Source organism: Corvus moneduloides, chromosome 10 (genome assembly GCF_009650955.1).
Source record: "Corvus moneduloides isolate bCorMon1 chromosome 10, bCorMon1.pri, whole genome shotgun sequence".
Lineage (NCBI taxonomy): Eukaryota > Metazoa > Chordata > Aves > Passeriformes > Corvidae > Corvus > Corvus moneduloides.
The window spans coordinates 13,391,570-13,418,213 of record NC_045485.1 but is presented as its reverse complement, the minus strand read 5'-3'; the positions used below and the strand labels follow the sequence as shown (position 1 = coordinate 13,418,213).

At 50.1% G+C, this 26,644-nt stretch overlaps 2 protein-coding genes across 8 annotated transcripts; one reads left to right on the top strand and one right to left on the bottom strand.

Annotated features, from left to right (window-relative positions):
- On the bottom strand, positions 1-4,779 carry LOC116449008 (zinc finger protein ZIC 1). The gene is made up of 3 exons (XM_032120132.1): positions 3,091-4,779; positions 1,766-1,929; positions 1-1,342 (listed from the first exon to the last, which is right to left on the bottom strand). The coding sequence occupies exons 1-3, from the start codon at positions 4,064-4,066 to the stop codon at positions 1,145-1,147; spliced, it is 1,338 nt and encodes a 445-aa protein (XP_031976023.1). The 5' UTR covers positions 4,067-4,779; the 3' UTR covers positions 1-1,144.
- A 296-nt stretch (positions 4,780-5,075) lies between these two features.
- Positions 5,076-25,579, top strand: ZIC4 (Zic family member 4). Of its 7 annotated transcripts, none has more exons than XM_032120147.1 (6): positions 5,076-5,474; positions 7,317-7,488; positions 10,314-10,398; positions 15,455-16,072; positions 20,550-20,874; positions 22,724-25,579. In XM_032120147.1, coding segments are annotated over exons 2-6 (1,068 nt in total). In that variant the 5' UTR covers positions 5,076-5,474; positions 7,317-7,449; the 3' UTR covers positions 22,725-25,579. The 7 variants fall into 7 exon arrangements, with proteins under 7 accessions (XP_031976038.1, XP_031976041.1, XP_031976037.1 ...); XM_032120150.1 differs by lacking the exon at positions 5,076-5,474 and adding an exon at positions 11,285-13,748 and having other exon boundaries at positions 5,736-7,488; XM_032120146.1 differs by lacking the exon at positions 5,076-5,474 and having other exon boundaries at positions 5,736-7,488.
- Positions 25,580-26,644: the final 1,065 nt, after the last annotated feature.

The window sequence follows — 26,644 nt, the reverse complement described above, 5'->3', positions numbered from 1 at the left end:
TTGGGATTTAAGAATCTTTAATAAGGTACGAAATGTTACCAAACAGTTCTGTAAACTAAATTTTACATACCAATTCTTCTAGCCATAAATATTGAATATCTTGTAACAGGTATAACCGGACCTTTACATGCGGATAAATATGGAAATTAGGTTTTATATACATTATGTTCTTGTATTTGCCAAAAGCAACGGACAGATATAGTTTATATCTTTTTTTTTTTTTTTAATATCACTTTACATAAACAAATGTAACAGTTTGACACGCAGATCCAGGCTTTCACTATACGAATTTCTTGACAGGACGTGTAACAACATTTTACTGCACTACTTAGACTGGACTTTGGGACGAAATGTTGCACTTTATACAAAAAAGCACATTAATACCAATAATATTCTGTTAGATCGACGTTTAGACTGTAATAATACAAAGTAATTCACATTTTGGTACACATTTACTAGAACATTCTTGCCATTCAGTACAAATAGTTGAATTTCTACCTCTTCCCTCTGCCCCCCCACCACCTCCGCCCCCCCGCCGCCGCTCCCGCCCGCCCGCCCCTCCCCCCACATATATGCAAAGACCACAAATCCACATATCCCCTTATTCAACTTGCGATATAACTATTTACAAAATCAATCAGTACATTTTTTTGTTGTTTTGTTTTTGAAGCTAATAATTCTGTATTTACAAGAGGGGATGGGGGGAAGGCCGCTGCCCGAGCAGACATGCAGTTGGCGATCTCTAATCAGTGGTTTCCAGTAAAGCCCTACACAGTTGGCATTTGCCCTGGTAACCTTGTCTTCTTATGCATTCTACTAACCCTTTTGCCTACCAAGCCTTGGAACAGAGTAGAACAGTCAAGAAAAGGAAAAAAAAAAAAAAAAAAAAAAAGAGAAAAAGAGAGAAATAATAGAGGACAAAAAAAAAAAAAAAAAGGAAAGAAGATTTTAAAAAATTAAGTCTTCATTTTACTCAGTCCTGGGTCTACTGGCAGCATTTTACTTTTGTTTGCTCATTTAAATTTTGATTTCAGAGTGTTCATTATTTTGGAGTCTTTAAATAGGGTATTTGTTTGCTCGCTTGGGGCTTTTTTGTTTTGTTTCGGTTTGTGTTTTGTTGTTGTTGTTGTTTTGTTTTAGCGTTTTAGACGTACCATTCGTTAAAATTTGATGTAAGCGTGCTGTGGCTGGACGTGTGATGGACTGCAGAGGAGGAAGGGGATAAGGAGCTGGCAGTCTGGTTTTCTGTGGATGGAGACACGATGGTTGGAGGGGTGGAGGACTCGTAGCCTGAGCTGGCGGCGGGAGAAGGCTGGGACCCCTGCGAGGATGATTCATGGACCTGCAAGAGAAAACCCGGGCAGAGATAGAGAGCGGCGGCGGACGGAGGCCTTCGCCTGGGGATGCGCCAGACAACGGGACCCAGCACCGGGCCCCAGGCTCGGGCTCTCCTGCGGGGCTCCCCGGCAGCCCCAGCTCCAGCCCCGGCCCCTGCCCGCCGGGCAAGGCCGGACTGCGCCCCCCGGCTGCGTCCTGGCGCTGCCCCCCTGCCCCTCCCCGGCTGAACCGCACCGACCGAAGGCCCCGCGGTGAGGCCGGGCCCGGGGCTGAGCGCTGCGGGGCGGGGGCGGCGCGGCCCGGCGGGCCCGGAGCCGGAGCCCCGCAGCCGGCCGGCCCCGGGCCGCGCTCCGCCCGCAGGCGCGGCCGCTCCGGCCCCGCCGCCCTCCGCCCGGGCAGGCCCGCACGCCAGGCGCCCTCCATTTACCTTCATGTGCTTTCGGAGGGAGCTGGGGTGCGTGTAGGACTTGTCGCACATTTTGCAGAGATAGGGCTTGTCGGAAGTGTGCACATGCATGTGCTTTTTGCGGTCGCTGCTGTTTGCAAAGCGCCTGTCACAGCCCTCGAACTCACACTTAAATGGTTTTTCACCTATTGCAGAGGGAAGGGGGGTGGGAGGGAAAGGGATCTGATTAAGCAGGGCCGGCTGGATCGCTCATTGTCACCGCACCGCCGGACGGAGCCCAGGGCTCCATTTCAAACACTTGCAACTTTCTAACTTCAGCAAGGCTCAAATCCCAAAACCTTTCTTCTACTCTCTTATCCTTTCCGGACCTCCGACTGCTTCCCAGCGCCCGTTTAGGAGAGCGGGGGAGCTAAAAACTTTTTTTTTCCCCTTCCCTTTGGAGAGGCGAGTTTCCTTTGCAACCCCAGTCCCGGGCACCTCTCCCTCCTCACAACGCTCCGAGCGAGAGAGCAGGCGTGGTGGGATATTACACACGATCCTCAGTGTCTGGTTCCCGATTTTATAGCTCATTCTCGTAATATTTTACTCTTCCACCCACCTCAGCCACCTCCCCCATATTTTCTTGCAATATTGAAAATTATCCGGCCCGGGAAACCAACGAGAGGACAGCTCCACAAACCCTCGGCTAAAGCACTAGGGAAAGCGGCTCTGGCTTTCAGCGCTCGGGGGTGGGAGAGGGGAGAGATTGCTCTCCCGGCCAGAGGCTGCTGCATTCCCACCTCCCACGAAGGAAAAAGTTCTCAGGAATACCGGCGCCTCCCCTCCGCACAACAATAACACAGTAACGCGCCGAGCTGGGTTTATTTAAAATCGCTCAACGGAATTAAATATTTACCGAGCCCTGAATTGCAGAGAGGAGACGAATGAGCTGCCTGCAACATTTAGCACAATTTCTCATCGTGCCACAGCCAAAACTGCCGAACAATAATTAATTAAAATCTATAAATTTAAACAGGACAGGTTGCTGCGATCCCTCACCCCACCCCCTCCGCCCTAACAATCCCAGCAGCAAACCCTGCCGTCCTCCCCCTCTGCCTCGGCAGGGATCATTTTCTTTTTGTTGCTGCTGCTGGCGTGGCTGTGACCGAGCTCGTTTTGCAGCGGAGCTCCGAGCCGGCCTCTCCCGGAAAAAAGCAGTGGTCCCTGGACCAAACCCCCTCCTCCCCGTGCGAGCCTCAGCCAAGCCGGCCCCCCGACCTCTCCGGCACGGCCCCGCGTCCCGCTGTGGCCCCGGCGCTCGGCGCTTCCACTCGCAGAGAGAAAAGCGACAGAGAATGTTACCGTACCTGTATGAGTTCTTTTGTGTATTTTGAGATTCTCTGATCTGGCAAACACTTTGCCACAGCCTGGGAAAGGGCAGGGGAAAGGTTTTTCACCTGTGTGGACTCTGATGTGATTTACAAGTTTATATTTGGCCTTGAAAGGTTTCCCTTCTCTTGGACACTCTTCCCAGAAACATATGTGATTGGACTGCTCGGGTCCTCCAACGTGCTCCACCGTGACATGAGTCACCAGCTCGTGCATCGTGCTGAAAGTTTTGTTGCAGGACTTTTTGGGGTTTGACAATTGCTCGGGCTCAATCCATTTACAGATGAGTTCCTGTTTGATGGGCTGCCTCATGTAACGAAAGAAGGCCCCTGCCCCGTGGTGGGCTGCCATGTTCATGTTCATGTGGCCGTAGCCGTGCAGCTGGGTCGAGGCGTAGTGCTCGGAGCGGGGGCTGGTGACCTGGCCGTACTGGTCGGGTCTGCCGTACATGTCTCCGGAGAAACCCAGGCGCATCTGCCCGTTCACCACGTTAGGCGAAGCGTGGCTGGTGGCTTGCTCGTGCAGCCCCGGGAAAAGTATATGTCCCGCGGCATCTGTGTGTCCGTGGGGTCCGGCGAAGCTGCCGGCAGCGGAGGCGAAGAGGCTGTGCTGCGCGCTGGCGGCCGCCGCCTCCCCGAAGCCGCGGTTGCGGAACAGAAAGTCCCGGGTGGAGTTGAAGGCGGCGCTGGAATAGGAGCTGACATGGGTCGGGTGGTGGTGGTGCCCCAGGGCCGCCGCCGCGTAGCCGGGCGCCTGCGAGGTGAAGGCGGTCTGGCCGGCCGAGGCCAGCTCGTGGGTGCTGGGGTTGATTTTGAAGGCGCCCATGCCGTCGGCGAAGGGGTTGATCCCCAGCCCCACTTCTCTGTCCGTGACATCGGCCGTGGAGTGGTGGCGAGAGGATCCGAAGGTAGTGACTCCTATGGCGGGATACTGCGGTCCAGCATCCAGAAGCATCTTCCCAGCGTCGATGCAGCAACCAAAAAAAAGCACGCGCGCACACACACAACGCGGAGAGAAGCAGCAGCAGCAGCAGCGGCAGCGAAAACACCCTCTTTGGAAAGTCAGCGACGATCACCACCAAAGCAACCACATCAAAAACACCCCCTTCGGCATCAGCGCAGGGGGAAGGAAAAAAAAAAGGGGGGGGAAAAAAAAAGGCTGGTGCGGAAGGGGGGAAGAGGTCTTCGCAGTTGCAAATAATAATAATAAAATTGTGCCCCAAAAATATTCACTGTCTCTCTGCTTCGACTTTTCAGGGAGGTATAAGTGGGGAGGGGGGGGGTTGGGTGAGCTCAAAAATAAACTGCCTGCAAATAACAATAACGGCGAGAGTTCAACACGGGTAGCAAAAAAAAAAAAAATTTAAAAAAAAAAACAAAAACAAAAATGAAACTTCCTTCAGTGATTTTTTTGGCTATAGGAATGTTGCAAAGTGGCCGAGAGATTGTTTCTCTCTCCTCTTCGAGCTTCCCCACACTCACCCGATTTTTTTTTTTCGGGGGGGCCTTTTTTTTTTTTTTCGCTCCGCAAAAAAAAGGCGCAAATCATGCACAATATTGTCTTTTGCGGTTTATCTTCCTGGGGAGAAACTTTCACCTCCTCAGCCGGGCGGTGAACGCGAGACTGATAGCGGCAATCATTCCTGCAGATAAATGAATTGAAAAGACGACACCGTCCCCCCCCTTGATGAATGGGAGCCGGGGGCGGAGCGCCGTGCGGGCGGACGTGGGCGCGCATTGGCCGGCGCCGGCTCCCCCTTCCCCGCGTCGCTGCCCCCGGCCCCGCCGGCTGCGGGCGCTGATTGGCCGCGCCGGCTCATCCATCGCAGGTATTGTGGCGCCCTGACACCGCTCTGACAAACGGGGCTGCGGCAGCCCCAACTTTTTTTTTTTTTTTTTTTTTTTTAATATATATAAGGCTCTTTTTTTTTTTTTCTTTGCTTTTGCTTTTGCCTTTTTTTTTTTTTTTTTTTACCCCCACGAAAATATTTTCAGCGCGTCTTTTTGTGTGTGTATGTATGCTAAGGGAAAAAAAAATCTATTATTATTACTAGGGTTATTTTGTCCCCCGCTCTCCTTCTCTCTGTCCCTCTGTCTCCAGCACTCTGATAATGATGGTTATGATGATTTCGTGGTGATCCTGAATTTTTAAGATCACTGAGCAACTTTTTAGGCTTTGGAAAGAGAAGCCCTATAGGGATTCGCGTCTTTTGAAGGTGTTTTCTTCTTGTTTAAAACTGAAGGTCTCCGAGAGTAGGTGCTGGGTGCACTTGATTTTATTTTTAACACCAGGCGTGATTTCTCTTTATCCCTCCATCAGGTTTCTGAAATAAATCTTGTTTTCTGCACCCATCAAAACGCAGGTGGGTGAGAACTCTTAACTTTCTAATTTTGTTGTTGTTGTTTTGCCTCCTTTTTTTTTTTTTTTTTTTTGTTATTTTCTTTCTCTTTTATCTCTCGCTCTCATTTTCTCTCGCTGTCTCTCACTCTCTCTTTTACGGAGCCTCTCTCATTCAGGTAAAACTGTAAATTTTCTAAACCTACATTATTTCTCCTCCTGCTGCATGCAACTCAAGGTTACTTTTCTCTCTCTGTCTTTTTTTTTTTTTTTTTTTTGGTAAAAATTCATTTTAAATCCTCGATAGGAGCAACGTAAATTTTCTGACATTCAAACCTTTTCTAGTTCACAAATCAGTCACCCTTGTCACAGTTATTGAAATTCCTCAACTTGCCACACCAGGACGGTGGAAAAAGCAGGCGGTGTCTTTGTTGTTGACCAGGCTTTTGATCGCCAGAGAAAATTTACTTACCTTCAGATGAGTGAGCAGAAAAAGAAATAACACTCCCTTTGATTTAGTTAGAAAAATGCAGACATTTGGATTCAGTGCAAACATACAACACTTGGTTGTTTTCTAGATGCAACCCTCGATTAACCTGTCTTTCCCCAGCTCAAAGTCTATTGAAAAACTGTGGATAGTTCTTTTTTGTTCCCGCTACAAAGAGCCATTGACTATATATTAAAATGATTGTTGAAAGGTATAAGTATGGTATTTAAAAGCAGAAAACCTTTGTGGCTTAATCAATTAAGCTAAGCAACATTTGTACAATATTTTAAACGATGCTTCGGCTCCCAAAAAAAAAAAAAAATCGAGAAACTTTTAAGTATAGACATCTTTGTGCGTGTATGTGTAGATACATTTACTTATGTACCAATGTGTGTACATATATAAAACTGGCAAATTATTAATTTACTCTGTCGCCTGCATATTCATTAGCTCTAATTATTTTCTAGTAACGAAAACGCCAAAAGCTCGCTAAGAGTCAGACTCCTCACATTTCGCCTTTGTTCAGCCCTTCACTTGCCTCCTTCGCAGCTCAATCCGAGCCCCTCCAATTCCTAGTACCAAACAAAGAAACTTTAAACTCATCCTCTCTAATTAAAGCCGCTGGTAAGCAATCCACAGCGCAGGTACTGGGGAGTCGGACCAGCAGCGCTGCTGCGCGAACCCTTCTCGGGTGAGAACTGCCTCGTTTTAAGAGGTATAAAATGGCCATTGCGCCTAGAAAACAAACAAACAAACAAACATCAACGACAATAAATAAACTTTGATACGCCTTGATTGAATGTTTCGCTGCAGTTTATCTGCAGACGCAGTGTGCTTGTCCTCGGTGCATGGAGATAGCTTTCAAAGCAGATCTATTACGTAATTTTCCTTGGATCTTGGGAGGCTTTATAGGGTTTGGTGGGGTTTGGTGTTTTATTTAGAATAATGGTGAGCTGAATCTACACGTTTGCATTTATTCTACGAAATCTGTTTGATGGAATTGCAGTAGCTTATAGCAACAGGTATAACCGCTCTAGGGAGAGCCTGGATGTGGACACAGTCTTAGGGCGGGTATTGCACTACTTTCTGTATTTGGCGCTAAAATTAAGCGAAGGACAGTGTTGTCAGCGTTATTGTGAAGTGTGCTGGGTGATGGCATTTGGAGAGCTAGAAAGTGAGGTACCTCAGTGCTAGCCTGCCTCCCAGTGCAAGGGGAAACCAGTGATCATTCCAGGTCGGTGCGAAGTATACGAGAAGGCAGACGAGAAGGTATTTTTAGGAAGCGTATCTAAATATACAGTCTAAGAGTGAATGTAAAAAAAAAAAAATGTTGTGGGTTGTAGAAGTTATCAAGTGGGATTTGCGGTGCGCTCTCTGCAGGAAACGAAAGCTGCTCCAGTTCAAAGCCACATGCACCAACGTGACATATAAGCCATTAAAATATCATCCTGACGGCTCATTTCTGCTTCATCATACATTCCCTAACTGCTTCCAGAAAGCAAGAAAAGAAGAAATGAAGGATGACCGCCTCGATGGAAGCGCCAAAGAGGTGGTGGGTTCTTAGGGGGGGGGGTTATTGTTTTCTTCTGTCATTCTTTCTTCCTTTTCCATTTCCCTCCACCCCCACTTTTATTTTTGCCAGTTCAGAAATGAGGGGAAACCTTCAACAGGTCGCAGGGGTAAGTGTCTGGGAGTAGGGGGTGCCGGTGCAGTCCGGGCAGCTGGTTAGCCCCCACCGCCTGCCCCCAGGGCTTGAACGAGAGCTCCCTGTCGTCGGAGGGGTCGGCGGGAGGAGGCTTGGCCACCCCGGGAAGAAGGGCTGGAACCCTGCGGTGCAGGGGGGGTGGGGGGGGGCGCGGCAGCGTACCCGCGGGACCTCGGCGGGCGGGGGCGGGCGGAGGGCCAAGAGCCCGGGAGCCGCCGAGGGGGGGTCCGGCACCCTCTGTCGGACGCCGGGAGCCGCGCCCGCCCCGCTAAATGAAAGGGAGGGCTTGCCTGGCGGTCCGCGCAATGTAGGGCGGCGGAGGTCCGCGGAACAGGGGAGCGGGGTGCGCAGAGCGGGGCGGAGGCGCTCCCGACCCCGACAGCGGCCGGGCTCGCTACGGACGGGCAAGCACCGGGACCGGATGGGTCCTGCGGCCGCCCATGCAGGGTGAGGGGCCCGGGGCGGCTTGCAGAGGGGAACGAGCTTTGACAATGGCGAGCCCCGTGGGGAGGCGTCCCGGGGGACGCGCTCCCCGCCCAGAACCTCGCCCACCGCCGCGCCCGGTGCCACGGGGGCGCTCCGGGGGACCCGGCGCTCCGGCACCGCACGCCCTTCTTTATAGTGCGGGAGGGACGGAGCCCGGGAGCTCGGCCGGCCCCCTCCGGCCTCTCTCCGCCCCCCCGCAGGCAGAGCCGGGGGGGCTGCTCAGGGAATTGGGTGCTCCCGCCCCCCCCCGCAGGCAGAGCCCGGGGAGGGGCTGCGACCCCGGTCCCGGCCCCGAGGGGCCGTCCCGTGTCTGGAGCCGGCTGGGGAAGGGGTAAATCTCCCAAATCCCTGCCCTGGGCGATAGATCCGTAGGTGACCTCTGACCCGAGCCCAACTCAGTGGCGTGCCAGCCCCGGGCACCGGCACAGCGCCGACCTATGGGGACTGGCGTGGGCTTCTCGCCGACCTCTTTCCTGTCACTCCTTTGTCACGCACGATCCCTCAGCCCCGGGGAGCCCAGCCCGTTGGTCGGGCTTGTCTCGGGGCTCGCTCCACCCGGAGAAGAGGAACTTTATTTCTACACCGAGCCCTTCCCGGGGAACGCTCCCTCCGCCCCGCGCGGCGGCGGAAAGTACAGGTTGCATGACAAGCCAGTGGCGGCGGGGCACACGCCGTCGCCGCTGCCGCCCACTCGGTCTGGCTCGCAATCCCGCCCGGGCCGCCGGGATCCCGCGGGGCGGCGGCTGCTCCGGCCCCGCTCGGCCGGCGCACCTTCGGCCCCGTGCGGGAGCGAGCGTTTAGGGAAGGGGGGCGGGGCGGGTCCCATCGCAGCCCCAGCGCGACACCGGGGGGGAACTGGTACCCCGCACTAGCGCCCGACAGCCCAACAGTTTGGGCAAGGGGACATCCCACCCTCCTGCTCCGCCGACGGCACAGTGCAGACGAGAAAAGCGTACGAGGTCGAGCCAGAGTTTTAGCCAATATTTACTCTGAAATGCAGAACTGTTTTGCCTTCCTTTTTGCCATCTGGCAACCATTTGAAATATTAAATGCAGCGGGGTTTTTTTGGTTGGTTTTTTTTTTGTCCAGTTTCAACAAGTTTTGGCGAATGCTTGGGAACTGAGCTCTCCTCTAGCCTCCCATCCTAACCAATAAAGCGCAGCTCCTGCAAGCCTCTCACTAGCGGGGCAAGGTTGGCTGATCTGACTTGAGAAAAGTGTGAGGATGAATGGAAGCTGACTAGGAATTTTAATTCCTAAAGGATTCCTGAAGTTTTGACAGTAATTTTCATCACAGCAGTGAAAATACTGAGGACATCAAATTATTTTGGAAAGATTATGACTGTGATACGATGATGAAGTCTCATAATTAATATCATCAAGTGTTTGTCTTAGTACAGATTTTTGTTTACTAGCTCTGGACTTCCTATAATAATAGTAGCAAGAGTAATAATAATAATAATAGTAATAATATAGTCATTTTAAGTAACTGATTCCAGACTCTAGTGTGCTTTTCTTTATTAAAAAACAAACAAACAAAACCCTGAGAGTTTCAAAGATATCTGCAAAAGTTCAGACTCAAACACTGCATCCAGCCCCAGATCTGCTCTCAGAGCTATTGCTGCCGCTCAAACCAAGCTGTGCAAAGTTCTGCCTGTAGCAGTGGCAGTGCTCTGCCTTACAGAGAGCAAAGAGCAAGCTGAAAATTATAGGCAAGGAGAAGTGCCAGGGTGGTACTATACTAATCCTTGCTGAGACAACAACTTGTGTTGGAGGCTCGCAGAGAGTCCGGAATTTAATTTCGGGACGGAAGGATCTGTAAACAATATAGTCGAGTGGGTAAAAACCTGCCTTACAATAGCCTGCCAGAAGGTGAATGTCAGATCAAAGGAGAACTGAAAAGATGTCCTTTCATTTTTTTTTCCCCCTAAATCAGCCATGGAAACTTCATGACTCCATAAAACATGTGCTTCTTTGCTGGGAAGACAGCCTCCAGTTTCCCCTCGGAGAAAGCTTCTCTTCCCCTCTCATTGCCTAACTTGTGTTTTGGTTTGGTTTTATGTTTTGTGGTTCTTTTCTTTTCTTTTCTTTTTGAATCGATGATGCCCAATACATAGAGCGCCTTACTCATTTCATATCACACACAAATGCTTTTGCTCTTAACTTTCCACCTCTCTCCCCAAACAGGAACAAAGTCAGGAAATGAGGCACAAGACTCCCCTTGTAATGAGGAAAAGAAAACGACTTTACAGAAACATCCTGGAAAAGTCAAGTAAGTTAAAATATGTCCTTTTTACAGTTCAAAGGAGACAGTATTTTTTTTCAGCTTAGTGTTTAACGTACTTGCATAAACACAAATCAGCGACAGAACTCCCCACCAGCAGCTGCCTAATCCTGCTCAATGCCTATTCATTTGGAGGTTCTAGAATTAATATTTGACGACTCTCTCATTGAAACAACAACCCCTGACCCCATGTGATTGCACTGTCACATTATTCTATGACATATTCATCTTGAATTCATTTACGGACGATTTGATTGGAATGAGGTTTGACATGTATTGGATCCTATTAAAGAAGAAGACTTTGATCTTGTTGATGGGGTTTACATGATATGTATCATCTTTACCAGGGATACCAGGCTTCCACAATGTGGTGTCTAAGTAGTTAGTGACTGACAGCTTATCTGACAGGAATACCTTAATCTTGAGGTCCTGAATGAAATATTCTATTTAAAATAAGCATATGATTTGCTTGTCCTAGGGTAGCTCTAGGTCACAAAATGTGAGAGGCAAACCTAGGCACAAACCGTTGCTTGTCTGGTAGCTGACTTCCTATTGTTCGGGAACCTTGAAATAAAGAAGTCCCCACAAGTGGAAATGGGGAGAGGGAATAAAAACAAAGGCAGAGTGTGCTCTCGAGCTACTCGGTACCCTCTCCTCCCTGAGGTGAAGCTAGAATTGCTGAACGGCTTTCTTGAACCACCTCTTCCTAACCAGCAGTGCCTTCTGCCGGGGCAGGCAGGGACTCGGGCTCAGGTCCTGCATATACTTCCCTCATCTCTCCCCGCCAAAGCGATTTAAGGGATAAGGAACTGCACAGGGTGACTTTCTCGGTCCTCTCTCTTTCTACTCCTCGCGTTTTTTCCCTTTCTCACAGTAAAGAATAAGGCGTTTTCAGACTGATCCGTTCCCCTCCTCTCATCCGGGACCTGAAGCCCAAAAAAGTAACCCCCCGAAGCCTGTCTGAAGTGTTCAGAGTGGCCCGGCCCGGCCCAACCCTCCGCACCGGCTGGATATTTTGTAGCTGGCTCATCGCGAAGTTTCCGCAGAGGTGGAAGTGGGAGAACACGGGGTGGATGAAGGTCAAATTTTGCTCACTCCAATGCTTCCTGAGGGCAGGAGCTGCGCCTTGAGCTAAGCACGGTTATAAGGGGGGGCTCTGTCTTCGAAGCAATGTTAGAAATAGTGACAAACATCTTTATGTTTAGGTATATTACTACCGAAAAAGCAAGGCTAAGGTAAAGCTGATGAGCAGCTGGGGCTGTCCCCACCCCGCAAGGGGATGTGCAGACGGCTTCATGCCGCAGGCCTCGGCAGCCCGGCGGGGCTGCGGTGCTTAGGGGCAGAGGTCGGAGGGTTGGGGCCTCCCCCGCCGGCCCCGCACCCCGAGCTGTGGCAGGCGGAGCTCTGGGCCCTGCATGGCGGAGAAGAAAGCAGGAGGGAATGCTCAGCCCCTTACCCAGGGCACAGCCCCAACGTTCTTCCATGAGAGCCGGGTCGGGGGCCAGAGAAGTGCTTATGACTCGTCTTTACAACATGTCACCTCTTTAGAACAACCCTCCATCTAGGGCTAACTTTGGGGCCGGGGCTGAGGACGCGGCCGTGGACGCACAGCAGCCACAGGAAAATTCGTACTCGGGCTCAAGCTGTCAGTCTGTTGGCCCTGCAGAAGCTGATGTTGACACATTTGAGAGTTTGCCGAGAGCCCGGCGTGTCTGGTCAATCAGGGTTCAGGCCGCTGCCAAGAAGCAGGAGACCTCGGTCACCTCTCGAGTGGCAGCAGCATGGGCTCGAGCTGACAAAGGGCTGCACAAACAGGCGTTCAAGTTTTCAAAATATTGTGGGAGATGCGCGGAGCCCGTCCGGGTCTGGGCCCGCTTCCCTCCTCTTCCCCGTTTCTCCGCCTCCCCGCAGTCATGTGGCAGCCCCCGCCCGCCCCCGCCCCGCTCCCCCCACGCACACAACCGGGGCTCACAACAACCTCACCTAACAGTGAGGGACACCGAGGGCCAGGTTCTCCTGCGCTGCCTGGAAAAGGGTGTGAGAGCCAGCCCTGAGTGAGGGGCAAGCTGAGAGCCATGAGTGTCTGGCAAGAAACCATCACAACATTTGAAATGAACTTAGGGCAAACTGGTTATGACATTTTTTTAAATTGACAAACTGTTCCAGATGTTTTCTCCCTTGACTGAGAAGTGTCAGAATTGACGGATAACAAGTATGTAGAGATGCAGTGTTTTAAGGAGGTATGAGGAAAGCAGCTTTATTTGGGATTCACAGTCTCAGTACATTTGTAAGTAACAGATTCATACTTCCTAACGTTTGTCTCTTCTGTGCACTCCTATTGAGATGGTCATGAATAGGACTGTCAAATCCATTTCGTAGAGCAAGTAGACTTGAAAGTTGAGATATTGTGAGGATGGTGTGTGGTTTAAAATGCCTGTGTAAACATGTTATGTAAGGTTGGGGAGCTAATTGCATCATTTGTCACTTTTCATCATCTCCACTCAGAAAGATGTGCGCAAGGATGTATCTATAGCTTGCTACCTGAGTGTCAGCCTAGTGTTACAGTGGAAGTATGGTAAATGCAAGCAGACACAAAATATGTAATCAAATCCAACCCAGAATATGCAGAGCTGGGACAAAGATGTCCCCTATGCGGGTATGTATGTCCTAAACTTTAATCTTATGGTTTTCAATCATTGGCTCATAGCTTCTGTTATGAAAGTAGCTGGGTTGCCATTGCCAAATAGTTTCTTGATTTACTACTTCACATAAAGCCTAATCATTGCCAACACTGCTAAATTCTTATGGAAACACAAAATTCTACGCTGAGAGCTTTACCTGACACGCATCTGGTAAAGAATCCACTGGCAAGTTAACAGCGAGTCAATGTATTAAAATGATGAGAGTTTGACAGGATGCGTAGAGAATGAATCATTGCTGGATTTCATAGGACTGTGAGGTTATTGGTGCAGCCATTTTTGTGTCAGGATCCAAGTACTGTAGTAATACGATGGGGAGATATTTAAAGACGTGTTTTTCTTTCTTGAAGCAGAAGAATCTTTTCCCATGTTTCATTTACTTCTTTTAAGTTCACAATCCCCTTCTTAAAAACTTAAGCAGATACTTCCTCCTGCGCTGAAGCCCTAAGCTTTCCTAAACCTGTAAGGCCTCAGTGTATCCAGCCGAAACCCAAAACCACACTTCCACTACTAGCACGCAAAACCCTGCAGACCATGTTATTTCCTTCAGGTGAGAATCATCAGAACCGAGTCCGTTATGAATGTTTGGCAATGCTTTTCCTTCAAGCCAAGGACGGGGATTTTACGTGGAACTGCCCTGTAAGTGTGCGTGAGAGAAAGTGAGAGAGGGAAAGGGAGAGACTCCCTCTTCTGGGTTAAACATTCAGATTCAGCCTGAACATCACGATCTCTCGCATTGCTTCGGCGGCTAGTAATCAGATAACTGCTAAAACTTGTCAGAGGAGGGGGAAGGGGACGGGGAGTCTCCCAGGGATCCTTTGTCCGGGTTCAGGCACCGGGGAGGAAGCCCGAGCCCCGGGACGAACACGCTTGGCCAGAGAGTGGCCGGTGCGGCTCCGGCCGCGGCTCCTGTCGGGCAAGGACCCTCTCCCCGCGCTGGCAACAAGTGCCGAGGACCCGCCGGCAGGACCGGGACCGGGACCGGGACCGCTCCGACTCCTGCTGCTCTGGCCGGGCGGCGGGCACCGGCGGGGCTGTCAGTGCTCTCCCGGCGGCGAGCCCCGCAGCTGCCCCGTGTCTCAGGGCAGGGCAGAGGGAACGGAAAGAGGCGAGGGCGGGAGGCCGCGGCGATGCCCTAGACTCCCGCCGAGGCTTTTTTCCCCGGCCGCAGACGGAAGCCCGGCCGTGCCCAGCCCCGGGCGGACCCCGGGCAGAGGCCCCCGGGCCGGGCCGGGTCGGGCCGGGCCGCGGAGGGGGCGCCGGGGGAAGGGTCTGCGCGGCGGCGGCGGCGCATGCGCAGCGCGTCCCCGCGCGCCCCCCGCCGCACCGGCGATCTCCCTTGCAGGCGGCGGCGGGATCTGTCACTGTGACGTCATCGCGGCGGCAGCCAATGGGCGCGCGCGGCGATTGTGTGGCCGGCGGGGCAGCGCCGCGGCCGGAGCGCGGCCCGTCCGGTCCCGCCGCGCCGCGAGGGCCCCCTCGGCCCCGGGCAGGACGGGCCGCGCCGCGGGACCGCCCCGGCCGCCGACAAAACCTCCCGCCGGCCCCCCGAGCCCACCCGCTGGCACAGCCGCCCGTGCGTCCCGCCGCCAGGGCTGCGGGACCGGGAAACTTTTTTATTTTCGGAGAAAGAAGAAGAAAAAAAAAAAAAAAAGTTGTTTCCCCCGCTCCCCACCCCACCCCCCCCCACTCCCCCCGCCGCCCTGTGTCTTTCTCCTCCCGCTGTCAGGTGACTTTTTAGCGTTAGAAGCTAATGAGCGTGGATGCTCTGGGGATCCCAGTGATGGACCCTGCTGCTCTCTCCAGGCGGAACACGGCGCTGAGATTAGTAGACTTGGCGGGGGCTCCTCGCCACCATCACCACCCCCCTCAGAGCATGACAGGCTTCCCGGGCTTCGCCGGGCACCCCCACACCACGGCGCCCACGCAGCCGGGGGAACACGCCGCCGAGTCCCGCCTCGGGCCGCAGCAGCTCCGGCCAGAACACATGGGGCACCGCCACCATCCTCCTCCTCATCCTCCTCCTCAGCATCACCCCGCGGCCCTTAAGATCAGCCCTGCCCCTCATCCCCACCACCAGCTCCACCATCACCACCACCATCATCATCATCATCATCATCATCATCATATGGCAGGCCAAGCCGAGGTGGTCTCTAGTCAAACGGCAGCGTTTGGCCCGGCGCAGTCACCAGCAGCCCCTTACCCCGTCTCTCACCCAGCCCAGGCTCTGGCAGCAGGTAGGGACTTCTTCATAAGCAGAGACCTGCCGTCCCCGCTCATGCCAGGGCTGACCGAGCAGCACCCCGCTGCAAGTTCTCACCACGGACTGTTTGTCTCAACAACAGGTAGCTACCCCGGACACCATGGTCACCAGCACCACCACTCAGAAGCTGGGAATCCCTCTCTGTTCACTGGACTCCATGAGCAGCCTCCCCATGCAGCTCCAGGTGGCCATCTAAACGGACAGCTCAGACTGGGGTTACCTGGAGAAATGTACGCCAGGTCTGAACATTTCACTCAAGTACCAGCCTCCAGGACAGATCATTTTGCTGCTTCTTCGCTTCATAACTACGGTGGTATGAATCTGAACGTGAACCTGGCTCCACACCACGGCCCGGGTGCCTTCTTTCGTTACATGAGGCAGCCCATCAAACAGGAACTCATCTGTAAGTGGATTGAGTTGGACCAGACTCCCAAAAAATTATGCTCGAAAACTTTCAGCACGATGCACGAGCTGGTGACTCATGTCACGGTGGAGCACGTTGGAGGACCCGAGCAGTCCAATCACATATGTTTCTGGGAAGAGTGTCCAAGAGAAGGGAAACCTTTCAAGGCCAAATATAAACTTGTAAATCACATCAGAGTCCACACAGGTGAAAAACCTTTCCCCTGCCCTTTCCCAGGCTGTGGCAAAGTGTTTGCCAGATCAGAGAATCTCAAAATACACAAAAGAACTCATACAGGTCAGTATGTAAAGCTCTCTTTACTCTCTTTCTCTCTGTTTTTCAGCGTACTGTTTTGCTTTTTTTTTTTTTTTTTTTTTTTTTTTTTTTTTTTTTTTTTTAATGTATCCTTTGGGTTGTTATTGAATGCACGCCAAGTACTTCTGGAAAATAAATTCCCAGATTTGTTTGTTTCTTTACCGTTTGGAGAAGGGGGAGGAAAGGGTGGGGGGAAGGGGAGAGCGAGAGCAAATCTCAGAATTCTCGTCCATATTTTTTTCTGGTTGTGCTGAGAGCCTGCTGGAGTGTTTATGTGGGTAGGTGTGTGTAAATATCGAGTGATACAGCAACTATTTCTGCTAATTCACACAGGCAAGGATTTTTTTTTTTCGATTTAAAGTAGTCGGGGGAAAAAAATGAAATCATTGTGCAAGCTCACAAATTAAAAGTGAACAATGGAAGTTACAACTTGTCTGGTCAGTTTTGACTGATGTCGCTGAGATGCTGCTGCTCGAACATTGTGAGAATAACACAGCTGCGACCTTTTCGTTCAACAGTTCTGTTTTGGGCAGAGGGAGTTTCAAATGTTTGATCTGAATAACACTGACATTTTTAATGAGCATTGCCTTCCAACCACTTTCTGCATTCGCAAATATGGGGAGCTGCAAGTTCTGATTCTCGTGAAGGAAAAAAAAAAAGAATAAGAAAAGAAAGAAAAGAAACCCTTGTATTGTTTCGGCCTGTACATTCTGAAATGTCATTTGCAGATCTGGTAGGCGAAATTGGGACATGTGTCAGAAACATCTGTTAGTTCTAGTTAACAGAAAATAAAGTAACACGATGGACGATCTTGCAAAACTACGTTTGAACTCTTCCGGCCAGGAAAGCATTTATAATTAATGAAATTGCACGTAGAAAGTTTTCACACTTCCAGGAGCAGCTTGTGAAGTTGTATTAATTAGTTTAGCAGCCGGTGTTTGTAGTCTATAGCGCTGGCTTTTGGGGTTTTTTGGTGGTTTTTTTTGTTTGGGGTTTTTTGTTTTGTTTTTTTTTTTTTTTTTTTGGGGGGAGGGGGGCGTCTTCTCTAAAGAAGAAGATAAGAAATAAGCCCTTTTTGGAAAATTTAATCTGTTCCAGTGTAGGGTTTTCCACCTCCCACCCCCTTCTGTACAGCCTTATGCACTGCGAGGGAAACTACATAATCCTATTGTAAGATCTGCTTACAGCCAAACGATTTTTTTCGCCTTCCAGTTCATAAAACTCCCCTTTCCCCATGCTCGGTGCAGAGCTTGACCTTCCAGGAGTTGCATTTTTTATGGTAGAGCGCGACGTGATATAATATGCAGAACATACACTAATTTCGTATCGCTATCGTCTAAACATAGCACTGAGATTTTACAGCGACCGTCACTCGTCACCTCATTATTTTTCCATCGCTCTATGAGGAGCAAGTCTGTGTGCGGGGCGGGGGGGTGGGGGGGAGGAGGTGGAAGACAGCATAGTTGTGTTTCTCGGCTGCCTTCTTGGCCCTCTTTTTCCTCGAAAAAGGGGTATCCCCGGGTCACGTAACTTGTATCCCAGCCAGTTCCTTGTTGGATCAGCACAGGTACAGCCATTAACCGGGAGAGCTCATCTCTTAATGACAGTGTTTTTCTTAAGTAAACAAACTTTTACTGCTCTTTAACGGCCTCACTGTTTGAAGTCTCTGAAGCAGAAAATGGTTAAATTCTTGGGAAAACTGACCTACATCGGAGATGCAGGTTCAGGGCAAACCCGAGAGCGGAGATTTGCGTTTATTAAACACCATTCGGCGCGTCTGTACTTTTGGCTTTAACTTTCTCGGTGATTAATTGCTATATTGTGCAAACTCCTGCAGGGCCTTTATGGTTCCACCGTTTCTATTAAACACCCAGAAGTTGTCAAAAACGCAATGTTTCTGAAACCCTAATAGAACTCACTACGAATTATTCATGAAGACAGTTCTAGATTCAACAGGAAAATTATTGCCTCCTTAAATATTAATGACTTCTGATTTCTCCGAGGCTGGGGAGCAGGCAGAGGGATATCTGGCGATGTACGAGTTTTCCAGGTTGGAGGATAAGGCCGTTAAGGCGGCGGCAACGGGACGAGCATGACGGGCTGGGATCACTTCACCGCCTTTCCTGAGGGCCAGGAACAATAGTGCGAGGCGTGGGACGGAGCCCCGCTCCCTCCCTCCGGCCCCCGCCACCCCCGCGCCTCGCCCGCAGCCCGGGAGCCGTCAGCTCCGGCTTCCCCCCACCACCACTCACCCGGAGAAGTTGGCAAATACCTTAATCCACTCCCGAGACGGGGGATTATGCCTCAAATTCCAAGCTGAATTTCACTGAACACTTTTTCCCAGCTACAAGTGTGGGGGTAAAATGGCGGTTGAGTCTCCATCGCCCGCGGAACTTTGTGCGTGGCTGCGGCTCCGTGCCCAGGCTGCGGCAGCCGGGACCCGCGCAGTGTCCTCTCCCTGCCGGGCAGGGATTTCCGCGTAAGAAAACCTGCTCTCGCGAAAGGAATACTTGCAAATGGCTCGGATGGCTCCTCTTTATTGAGGCGTTCATGGAATGCAACCCGGGCAGCTGAGAAAATGCTGCCCTCTTCCCACTTGAAACCCGGCTGCACGGACGGACCTTTCAGTGGCTCTTTCAGGGGGGTTAAGCGAAGTTGAACATTTTTCAACTCGGCAAAGCGCAGTGCGGCGCAGCCTGCTTTTACCTGAATGGAACTCACTTTGCACAAGCAGTGCTTATGAGGATGGCTTTCCCTGGGGTCTCCTAACTTACTGCTTGCTTGTACTACACTAATATCCTTGATTTGTTGTCTCAACTTAGATGCTGAAGGTCAAATTATTTCCTTACGTGGAACTCTAATTAGATTATAGGCGAGCGTGTGTCTATGCATATGCACCTCTGTATGTCGACAGTATTTGGTTACAGAATCCGCATCGTTTTGTGAGAGACCTTATTTTTAACCTCTTCCATCCCTTCCCTCCAAAGCCAGGTATTTACCTATTCTCTGTGCAAATGTTAGCGGTGCAGGATGTCAGTGCTCCGCACTGAGTATTACAGTGAGGAAAGGGCATACATTAAACGCGGAGCCATGAGCTTTTTGCACCCACCTTGCATAAAGTGCATTCATGTGAAATATTTGGAATGCCTTCCTTTATTTGCCTCTGCTCGCAGCCGAGCCCAGCGTAGGCTGAGTCTCTCCTAAATTTAATCATGACGAATTGAGAGGGAAAAAAATAAAAACGTCAACCACAAATGCACAACCCAAGAAATTAAAAAACCAAACCAAAACAAACACACAAAACCAAATATTGGAAGTCCTTTCGGGCCACATACGCCATGATGGTGAACACAGTTGCTTTGTTTGCACTTCACGTTAAGGTTAGGCCATGTATTTTTGTGGAGTCCTCTCAGCCCTGATACTTTTTGACTTTTGATGGATGAGGAGGTTATTTTCATAGTCGGTTGGTGCAGGACTTGGGTACCCCTTGGCAAGCAGGCTTTTGCAGTTTGCTATTGTCAGCAACAATAATGCCGTCCGCATTTCATCCTGAAGCTGGCTGTGGCATGTTTCCTTGAAAACCTCCTGTGTATCGTCTACTATGCCAGGTCCACACGATTCGAGGTTAAACTTTCACACGACTCCAGCAACACGATTGTATTTCTATTATGCGTAACATCACTTATTATATGATCAGACAATTTAATCCCGATTGCAATTCCTTCAATGGCTGTGTAGGTTGAAATGAAAAGGGAATCCTACCCTCCCGACAGTGCCGTGCACTGGCCTAGTCATCCTTCTGCTGAATCTTTATCGTTTTGCCCCCACAATCAATGTATTTCTGAAGTATTTCATTCTTTAGCACATGGTATCAGCAAGCTGGGAAGCGGGGAAAGGAAGGGGATGTGGATCTTCCATGGCATTGTAATCAGTGCAAGTATGAAGTGGATAAAATATGATCTGGCCAGGTTATGAGAAACATTTCTACGTGCACCTGGGGGACTGTGAGAAATGTATTTAACGTAAAAGCCTTCGAAGGGATAAATCACTGACCGCTCTTTCTGCAGGACTTCGGAGTCTGCGGGGACAGCACAGGTTTGCTCGGAACGAGCAGTTCTCTTCTAAGTTTTCCTTGTTTCGGAGCTTTGTCTTTTGCACAAACCCCCACGATGACACATACACAGGGCAGGGGAAAGAGAAGGAGAAGCTGGCCTGGCCGGGTGCTCCGCGTGCGGAGCCGGCCGCGCATCCGGGTGGGAACGGAGCGACGGCTCCGGGGAATGCTCGGCGGGACCCGCGGGGAAGGGCAGGGCTAGTGAGAGATGCAGCGGGGAGAGGAGTCGTGTCAGGGCCGGAGAGAGGGGTTCGGGGAGGCTGTGGGCTGGAGGGGGTGCGGGATGCGCTGCTCCCGGCCCCGCCGCCGCCGCTAATGGCTGTGCTCGCCCATTGCCTCCTGCAGGGGAGAAGCCGTTCAAATGTGAATTCGAGGGCTGTGACAGGCGCTTCGCCAACAGCAGCGACAGGAAGAAGCACTCGCATGTCCACACCAGCGACAAGCCCTACAACTGCAAAGTGAGAGGCTGCGACAAGTCCTACACCCACCCCAGCTCCCTGAGAAAACACATGAAAGTGCACTGCAAATCCCCTCCTCCCAGCTCCGGCTACGAGTCCTCCACGCCCTCCTTGGTGTCCCCCTCCTCGGACTCCGGCCGGGAGCCCCCCGCCTCCTGCTCCCACGCTGAGCCCTCCGCGCCCGCGCAGCCCGCCGCCAACCTGAGCGAATGGTACGTGTGTCAAGGCGCAGGGCCCCGCGGCCCCCCCGGCGCCTCCCCGCCGCCGCGCCTCACCGCCGAGCCGCGGCCCCGCTGCTAGGGCGCGCCGGGGGCGGTGGCGGCCGGCCCGGCCCGGCCCGGCCGGCACAGGGAGCGCCGCGCCGGGCACGGGGAAGCCGAGCGAGAGCGGCAGCGAGAGGCGCTTGGCGGAGGGAGAGATGCTGCGGAGCGCGCGGGTGGGCCCTGCCTGCGCCCCCAGCACCGCGCACACGGGAGGGCTGCGCTCGCCTCGGCCGGGGCGCTGCCGCCTCCTCCCGCCGTGCCACACACCCCCACTCTGACCGCCTTGCTCCGGTCTGTTTACACGCCAACTGATTTGCATTCCCTTTCCTTATCCCTGTCCTTTTCCCTTTCCTTCCCTTCCTTTCCCTTCCCCTTCCTCTTCCCCTTTTCCTTTCCCCTTCCCTTCAGTGATTTCATACAGATTTTCTCTGTACAGATTTTCTCTTGTCAACAGTACTGTGTGCTGCACTGTTCTGTTTGCCCACGATTTTCTGTGAGAGTGTGTTTTTTTTAAGAAATATATATATATAAACTATTATTTGTTACCAATTTGTACAAAATGGATCCATTAAATTTTTTTATTAATAACCCGTTCGATGGACGTTTCTGTAAAGAATCTCCTTACTTTTCCCTCTTTCTGTGTATAAATACATATATATATATTTCATCCCCCCACCCAGTAGTCGCTAATAAAGAAAGGCCCAGGGGGGTGCGATGATTGACTGTCCATTTTAGCTCCCACTGGTAATGACTCCTAATACCTAAACATGCCCGTTCCCACCCAGAGTGCGGCTCCTGTTGAACTGTGGGCGCCGAAGCTCCCGGGGGGGCGGTTCTGACCGGGTGGGGGGAGACCATTCTCTGACGTCACTGCCAGGGCGGGGGCCGGGCAGCCCCGGGCAGTGCCGAGACCTGGGGCCGATGCTCCACGGCTCTGCCCTTCGAACAGCCCCGAGGAGAAATGAACTGCTCCCACAGCGCGGCTTTAGCATCCCCATCCTGTCCCAGAGTCTCAAACCTACAGGGTTCACTGCACTGGTTCAGAGAAAGAAGGGAGGGGGGTAAAAAATAAACAAACCCCCAAATAAATAAACAAACCTCTCCACTGGGGTAGCTTGAAACTACCGAATGGTGTCTTTTTAATTACTTTAATGATGTTTAAGAATACCAGATAGTATAGGCAAATAAATAGCATGGGCTGCTGGAAGGGGTTTCAATGGCTTGCGGAGAGCAGACAGAAGGCTGCTGTAACTGCATCCTCTCGTGTCTGACAGATCACCTCCGTACCCAGGTGACTGGGGTACTGTGTGTGTACAACTGAACACACACGCACATACACACGTGCATGTTGATACTTACAAATAAAAAGCTACATGAAAATAAATAGCTGGTCAGTGACTAAAAACACCCCAATGCCCAATGCTTTCCTTACTTATACATCTGTATTTTTCTCCCAAGGCACCAAGTCGGCGTTTCTTTATTCATTAGCCCAAGCGCAACAACTTCTGTATTTAAACACCACGGATAGTGACAACAGCATGTCGCTACCGGGAATACACTTAGGGAATCAGCTAGGTGAGAGCAATGTGGGAAAGAGCAGCCTAAACAGGGGAGAGTTGTGCCCCTCTCTAGCCCCCGAAACTTGTGTCATGGAAATCGAGAAGTGCAGAAACCAGATGCGGATAGGGAAGATGTTTCCATCATGTCCTGAGATCTGTTTATTTCTTTATTTCTCTATTTGCAGAAGTATTTGGATGTGCAGGCTAATCACCTTTAATTTTTCATTTGCTTGTTACAGATGTCTACCCCGTTGCTCTCAAGGTAATCTAGACAGACACAGCTGAAAGCCTGAATCTTATGCCTTAGACATCAAAGCAAGCTCGCACAAAGGAGTATTTCTTCACAACGGTGAATCTTCATGGTAAGTTAGGATTTCTATGGCAATAGGCAAGTCATACTTAAATAGTGAAAGGCGAAGTCTGGAGCCCGTCCAGTCTTTTCATTAAGGACATAATATTTACGTCTAACAGGCCCTTTTTCTTGTGTATACAAGTATATATTTTTGTTTGACGCGAACTAAATCATTTTCATTTAATTTCCGGTAAACAAAACCCACGCGAACAGGGCACTTGTTCCAGACCATAATAAAAATGGATAAGACTGTCAGGAAGAAAAGGCCTGCTTGAACTGTCGCCTCAGCTCACTTTTGTTTCTGCTTTCTGCCAGGATCAGAGAATGCATTTGGGATTTGAGGGCGAGTTTCTAAAGGCAAGGAAATGGTTTTTAAGGGGGGAAAGAAAAGGAGAAAGGTCTAATCAAGCTCGGGTTGTTCAAAGGGCCTGATTTTGGGGTTGAAAGTGTGAGTTTTATGGTGCATCAGCATGCCACGTTAGGATCGCTATGGTAATGAGGAGAGCAATAGCAAGCGGCCTTCAAAGGAGGCACACTCCATTTGAGACAGTCTATTAAGATACATTTGCACTGACCTTTGGTTTCATGCTAGCTTAATACACTCAATCTGCTCCCCGCTAGAGATAGACTTCCTCCACCTAATGCACTTCGGCAGAGCTGGGTTTTGCTGGGCTTCGCCCTCCCCCCGAGGCGGGCTCAGTTCTGACGCTGTAGCCCCGCTCTCCTTCTCCCCAAAGTAAGGGTCTGCCAGACCCCAAGCTCGACGGGAGCTCCCGCCCGCAGTCCCCAGCCTTTCTGACCAGCTTCTAGCAGCAAAACTGTCCACAAAGCCTGAGAATTGCTTCGCTTTCCTCCCCACCAAGTTGGGAGGGGAGGATAGGATGGGGACTGGAAGATCCCCTTCCTTGGGCTGCCTCTGTCTCAGAGTGCAGGTGTCCCGATGGAAGTCCTCCAGGACCTGGAAAGCAGGGTGACGTCCGGGGAGAGATGCCCGTACCCCTCTTCCCACTCCGCCCGGTCCTGCTGTCGCTGCGCGGCAGTGAGTGGAGGCTCCGCGGTGCGGGGGAACTTGACACCCGCATGGCCGGGGCCATGGGCGCTGGGCCGTGGGCCCGGGAAAGTTAGAAGTCCATGTTCCAGTAATTGTCTTGTTGTTTATTTTATCCAAGTACCCTAGTGAATAGGGGAAAAATAAACACGGGGGAAAAAAATTCAAACAGTTGAGTCGTCTTTAGTGCCAGCCCTTGTGGTTGAATAAAAAGGATGGTCCAATTTCTATTGAGCTGAGAAATCTTTGAAGTGGGAGTTATTATCTGAGAAATTCCTGGTCGTCGTCCTAACAACGCTGATGAAACGTAAAAGGTTCTTTGTCAGCGATTTGTTCTCCTCTCTGTCAAACTCACCCTGCCCGTTAGCTTTAAACCGTTTCTAAAGAGATAAAATCAAACTTTTAAAGATAACTTTAGGGGCCCAGAGGGTGCAGAAAATACCAAACTATCGAATCTTGTGTATAGACATACATCTGGATATATGTGACTGTGTCTGCGTGAAACCCTGACTGTGTACAGATGTCCATAGATGTCTGTATGACCTTACAGTTCGAAAGTTGAAATTATGTCCATTGTTTTTGCATTTCATCCTCCAAACTTTTCCGTCTAATAAATTATTCCTAAACACACTCTGCGCAGAATGCGATTCTTGGGTGAAGGCAGATATGTTGGGTTTAATTAACACCACTATGTGACCAAAAAATGTTTTCTTTCCAGTAGAGTGAAAGCAAGAGCGTAGACATAGAGTAAAATCTTTGATCATTTAACAGTCCGAATACCTATCAAGCATGTATATACTGCAATGTATCGAAGTTGTTAACGCATTCAAAGTGATGGCTTCCGTATGCTCTCATGTTTTATTGTCCGTACGTGTAAGGATAGTCGAACTGCATCCCTTTTGTATCTTCATTTTATAAACATAACGGTGTTGTACTGAAACGATTCCCTGATCAAATTTTATTTAGTAGTTTCTCATTGGAGATCATGCAATGCCCTGTTCGGAATATGAATTCCTTGAAGGTGTAACTCACCAGTGTACTTCTGTTTTAGTTGTTATAGAATTATCTAAGCCAAATCCGGCCATTCTAAGACAAACCATTAATTTAATGGGACTTTTTCTGAGTAAAGACAGAGTCAAATTAGAGTGGAGTGGGTATTACTATTATTACTGTTATTATTTTTTGGTCTTGTCATATATATGGGAAAATCTAACACATTCTTTGTGAACTGTACAGAGAGGAAGCCTCTGAAAAATGTAGCTCGCAGAAAAACATTTAAAATATTGGTATGCTGTATCTCTTTCCAGACTTCTTATAATCCTTATTTTTCTTTATCACATGTTTGGCGATGAAGGAATGTTCTGTTGTGTGCTTGAACATACTATTTATTTTTAATATTTGGATCTTTTTTACAATAAATATTTATAAACATTTCATTTCTATGGTTATTTTTACAAATGTGCACTTTTAAAATATGTGTTTGTACTGATGACACCGAGCCGTTCCTAAAACACTGTGTAATCAACCTTCTCTTTCTGTTGGTTTTTATATTAGTTGAAAAAAAATCCCCAAACCTGTGTACTATTAATGTGGTGTACAATCAAGTGTTAATGAGTGTTTTTTCTGTTGGTCTTTAACCTCTTTTAATGTTAATCGTTTTAGGTTGGCATTTCCATTAAAAGAACAAAACAAAACCCTTCTTTGGCTTCATTTCTGAGACAACATTTTTCAGATCGCAGACTTCAAACCAATTGTACTTTAAGCATTGACCAAGGCGCAGGGTGCGGAAACAGAGCCCAGCGTCACTCAGGTGGAGCCTTGTCCCTCAGGGGGTGGGTGTGTGTCCCGGGTACCTCTGCAGTGGCATCCTGGCTCCTCATGGGCACTCTGTGACTCTGAGGACACTAACACTGGGATGCTGGGCACCAACACTCGAGGTATTAGCTTGAGTTTTCACCTGAGAGGCTGCTGCTCCCCTCCGCCCGAAGGGTTGCTGTTTCGAAGGATGTAAGTGTTCTTTTGAAGAATTTCCTTCCCTCCAGAATGGGACCCTGTCACAGCGAAGTATAACCTTTTTATAGGTTCCTAGGAGGATTTAGGGAATTTTATTTCTTTTTTAACAGACGGAATTCTTTCGTCAGCTAAAGTAATCTGAAAGTAAGCCTTCTTTGCCTTGCGTATTCTCCTGACCGCTGTTAATATGTTCCAGGGTTTCTCAGCTCCTGAACCTGCTCAGAGCTCCCTTCGCATGACAAACGCGAGCTTTGCTGTTTGGAGGGATGCAGCAGCCTCGGGCACACCGCGGCCCGAACCCGGCGGGCGCCTTGCGCATGCGCTGCCTTGATTCCTTTTAAAAAAAGGAAACTTGAAAGAGGTTGCCTAACACAGAGAGATGACAAAAAGTTGGCTTTAGCCGCCAGAATATTGTCAATACGGAATACATTTGACTACATGAAGGGGGAGAGAGAGAAAGGAAGAAAATAATTTAAGAAATAATAGAATTCAAGAAAAAGAAATGAAGGGAAACATTTTTGCTGGTCTGTAAAAGACAAAATCTGGCCCATAAAGGAAAGGAAGGCTAACAGTACATGCTAATTAAAGAATACAATTCTATGGTCTATAATGATTGAGCGAAGACATGTACTTATTACACTTGACTGTCAACAAGGGAAGGAATGTCCCCTCAGACAACATGGTGAGAGACGTGTGGGCATTATTAGTGGCCCTTTTATAGACATTGCCTTTTCTTTCTCAATGCTG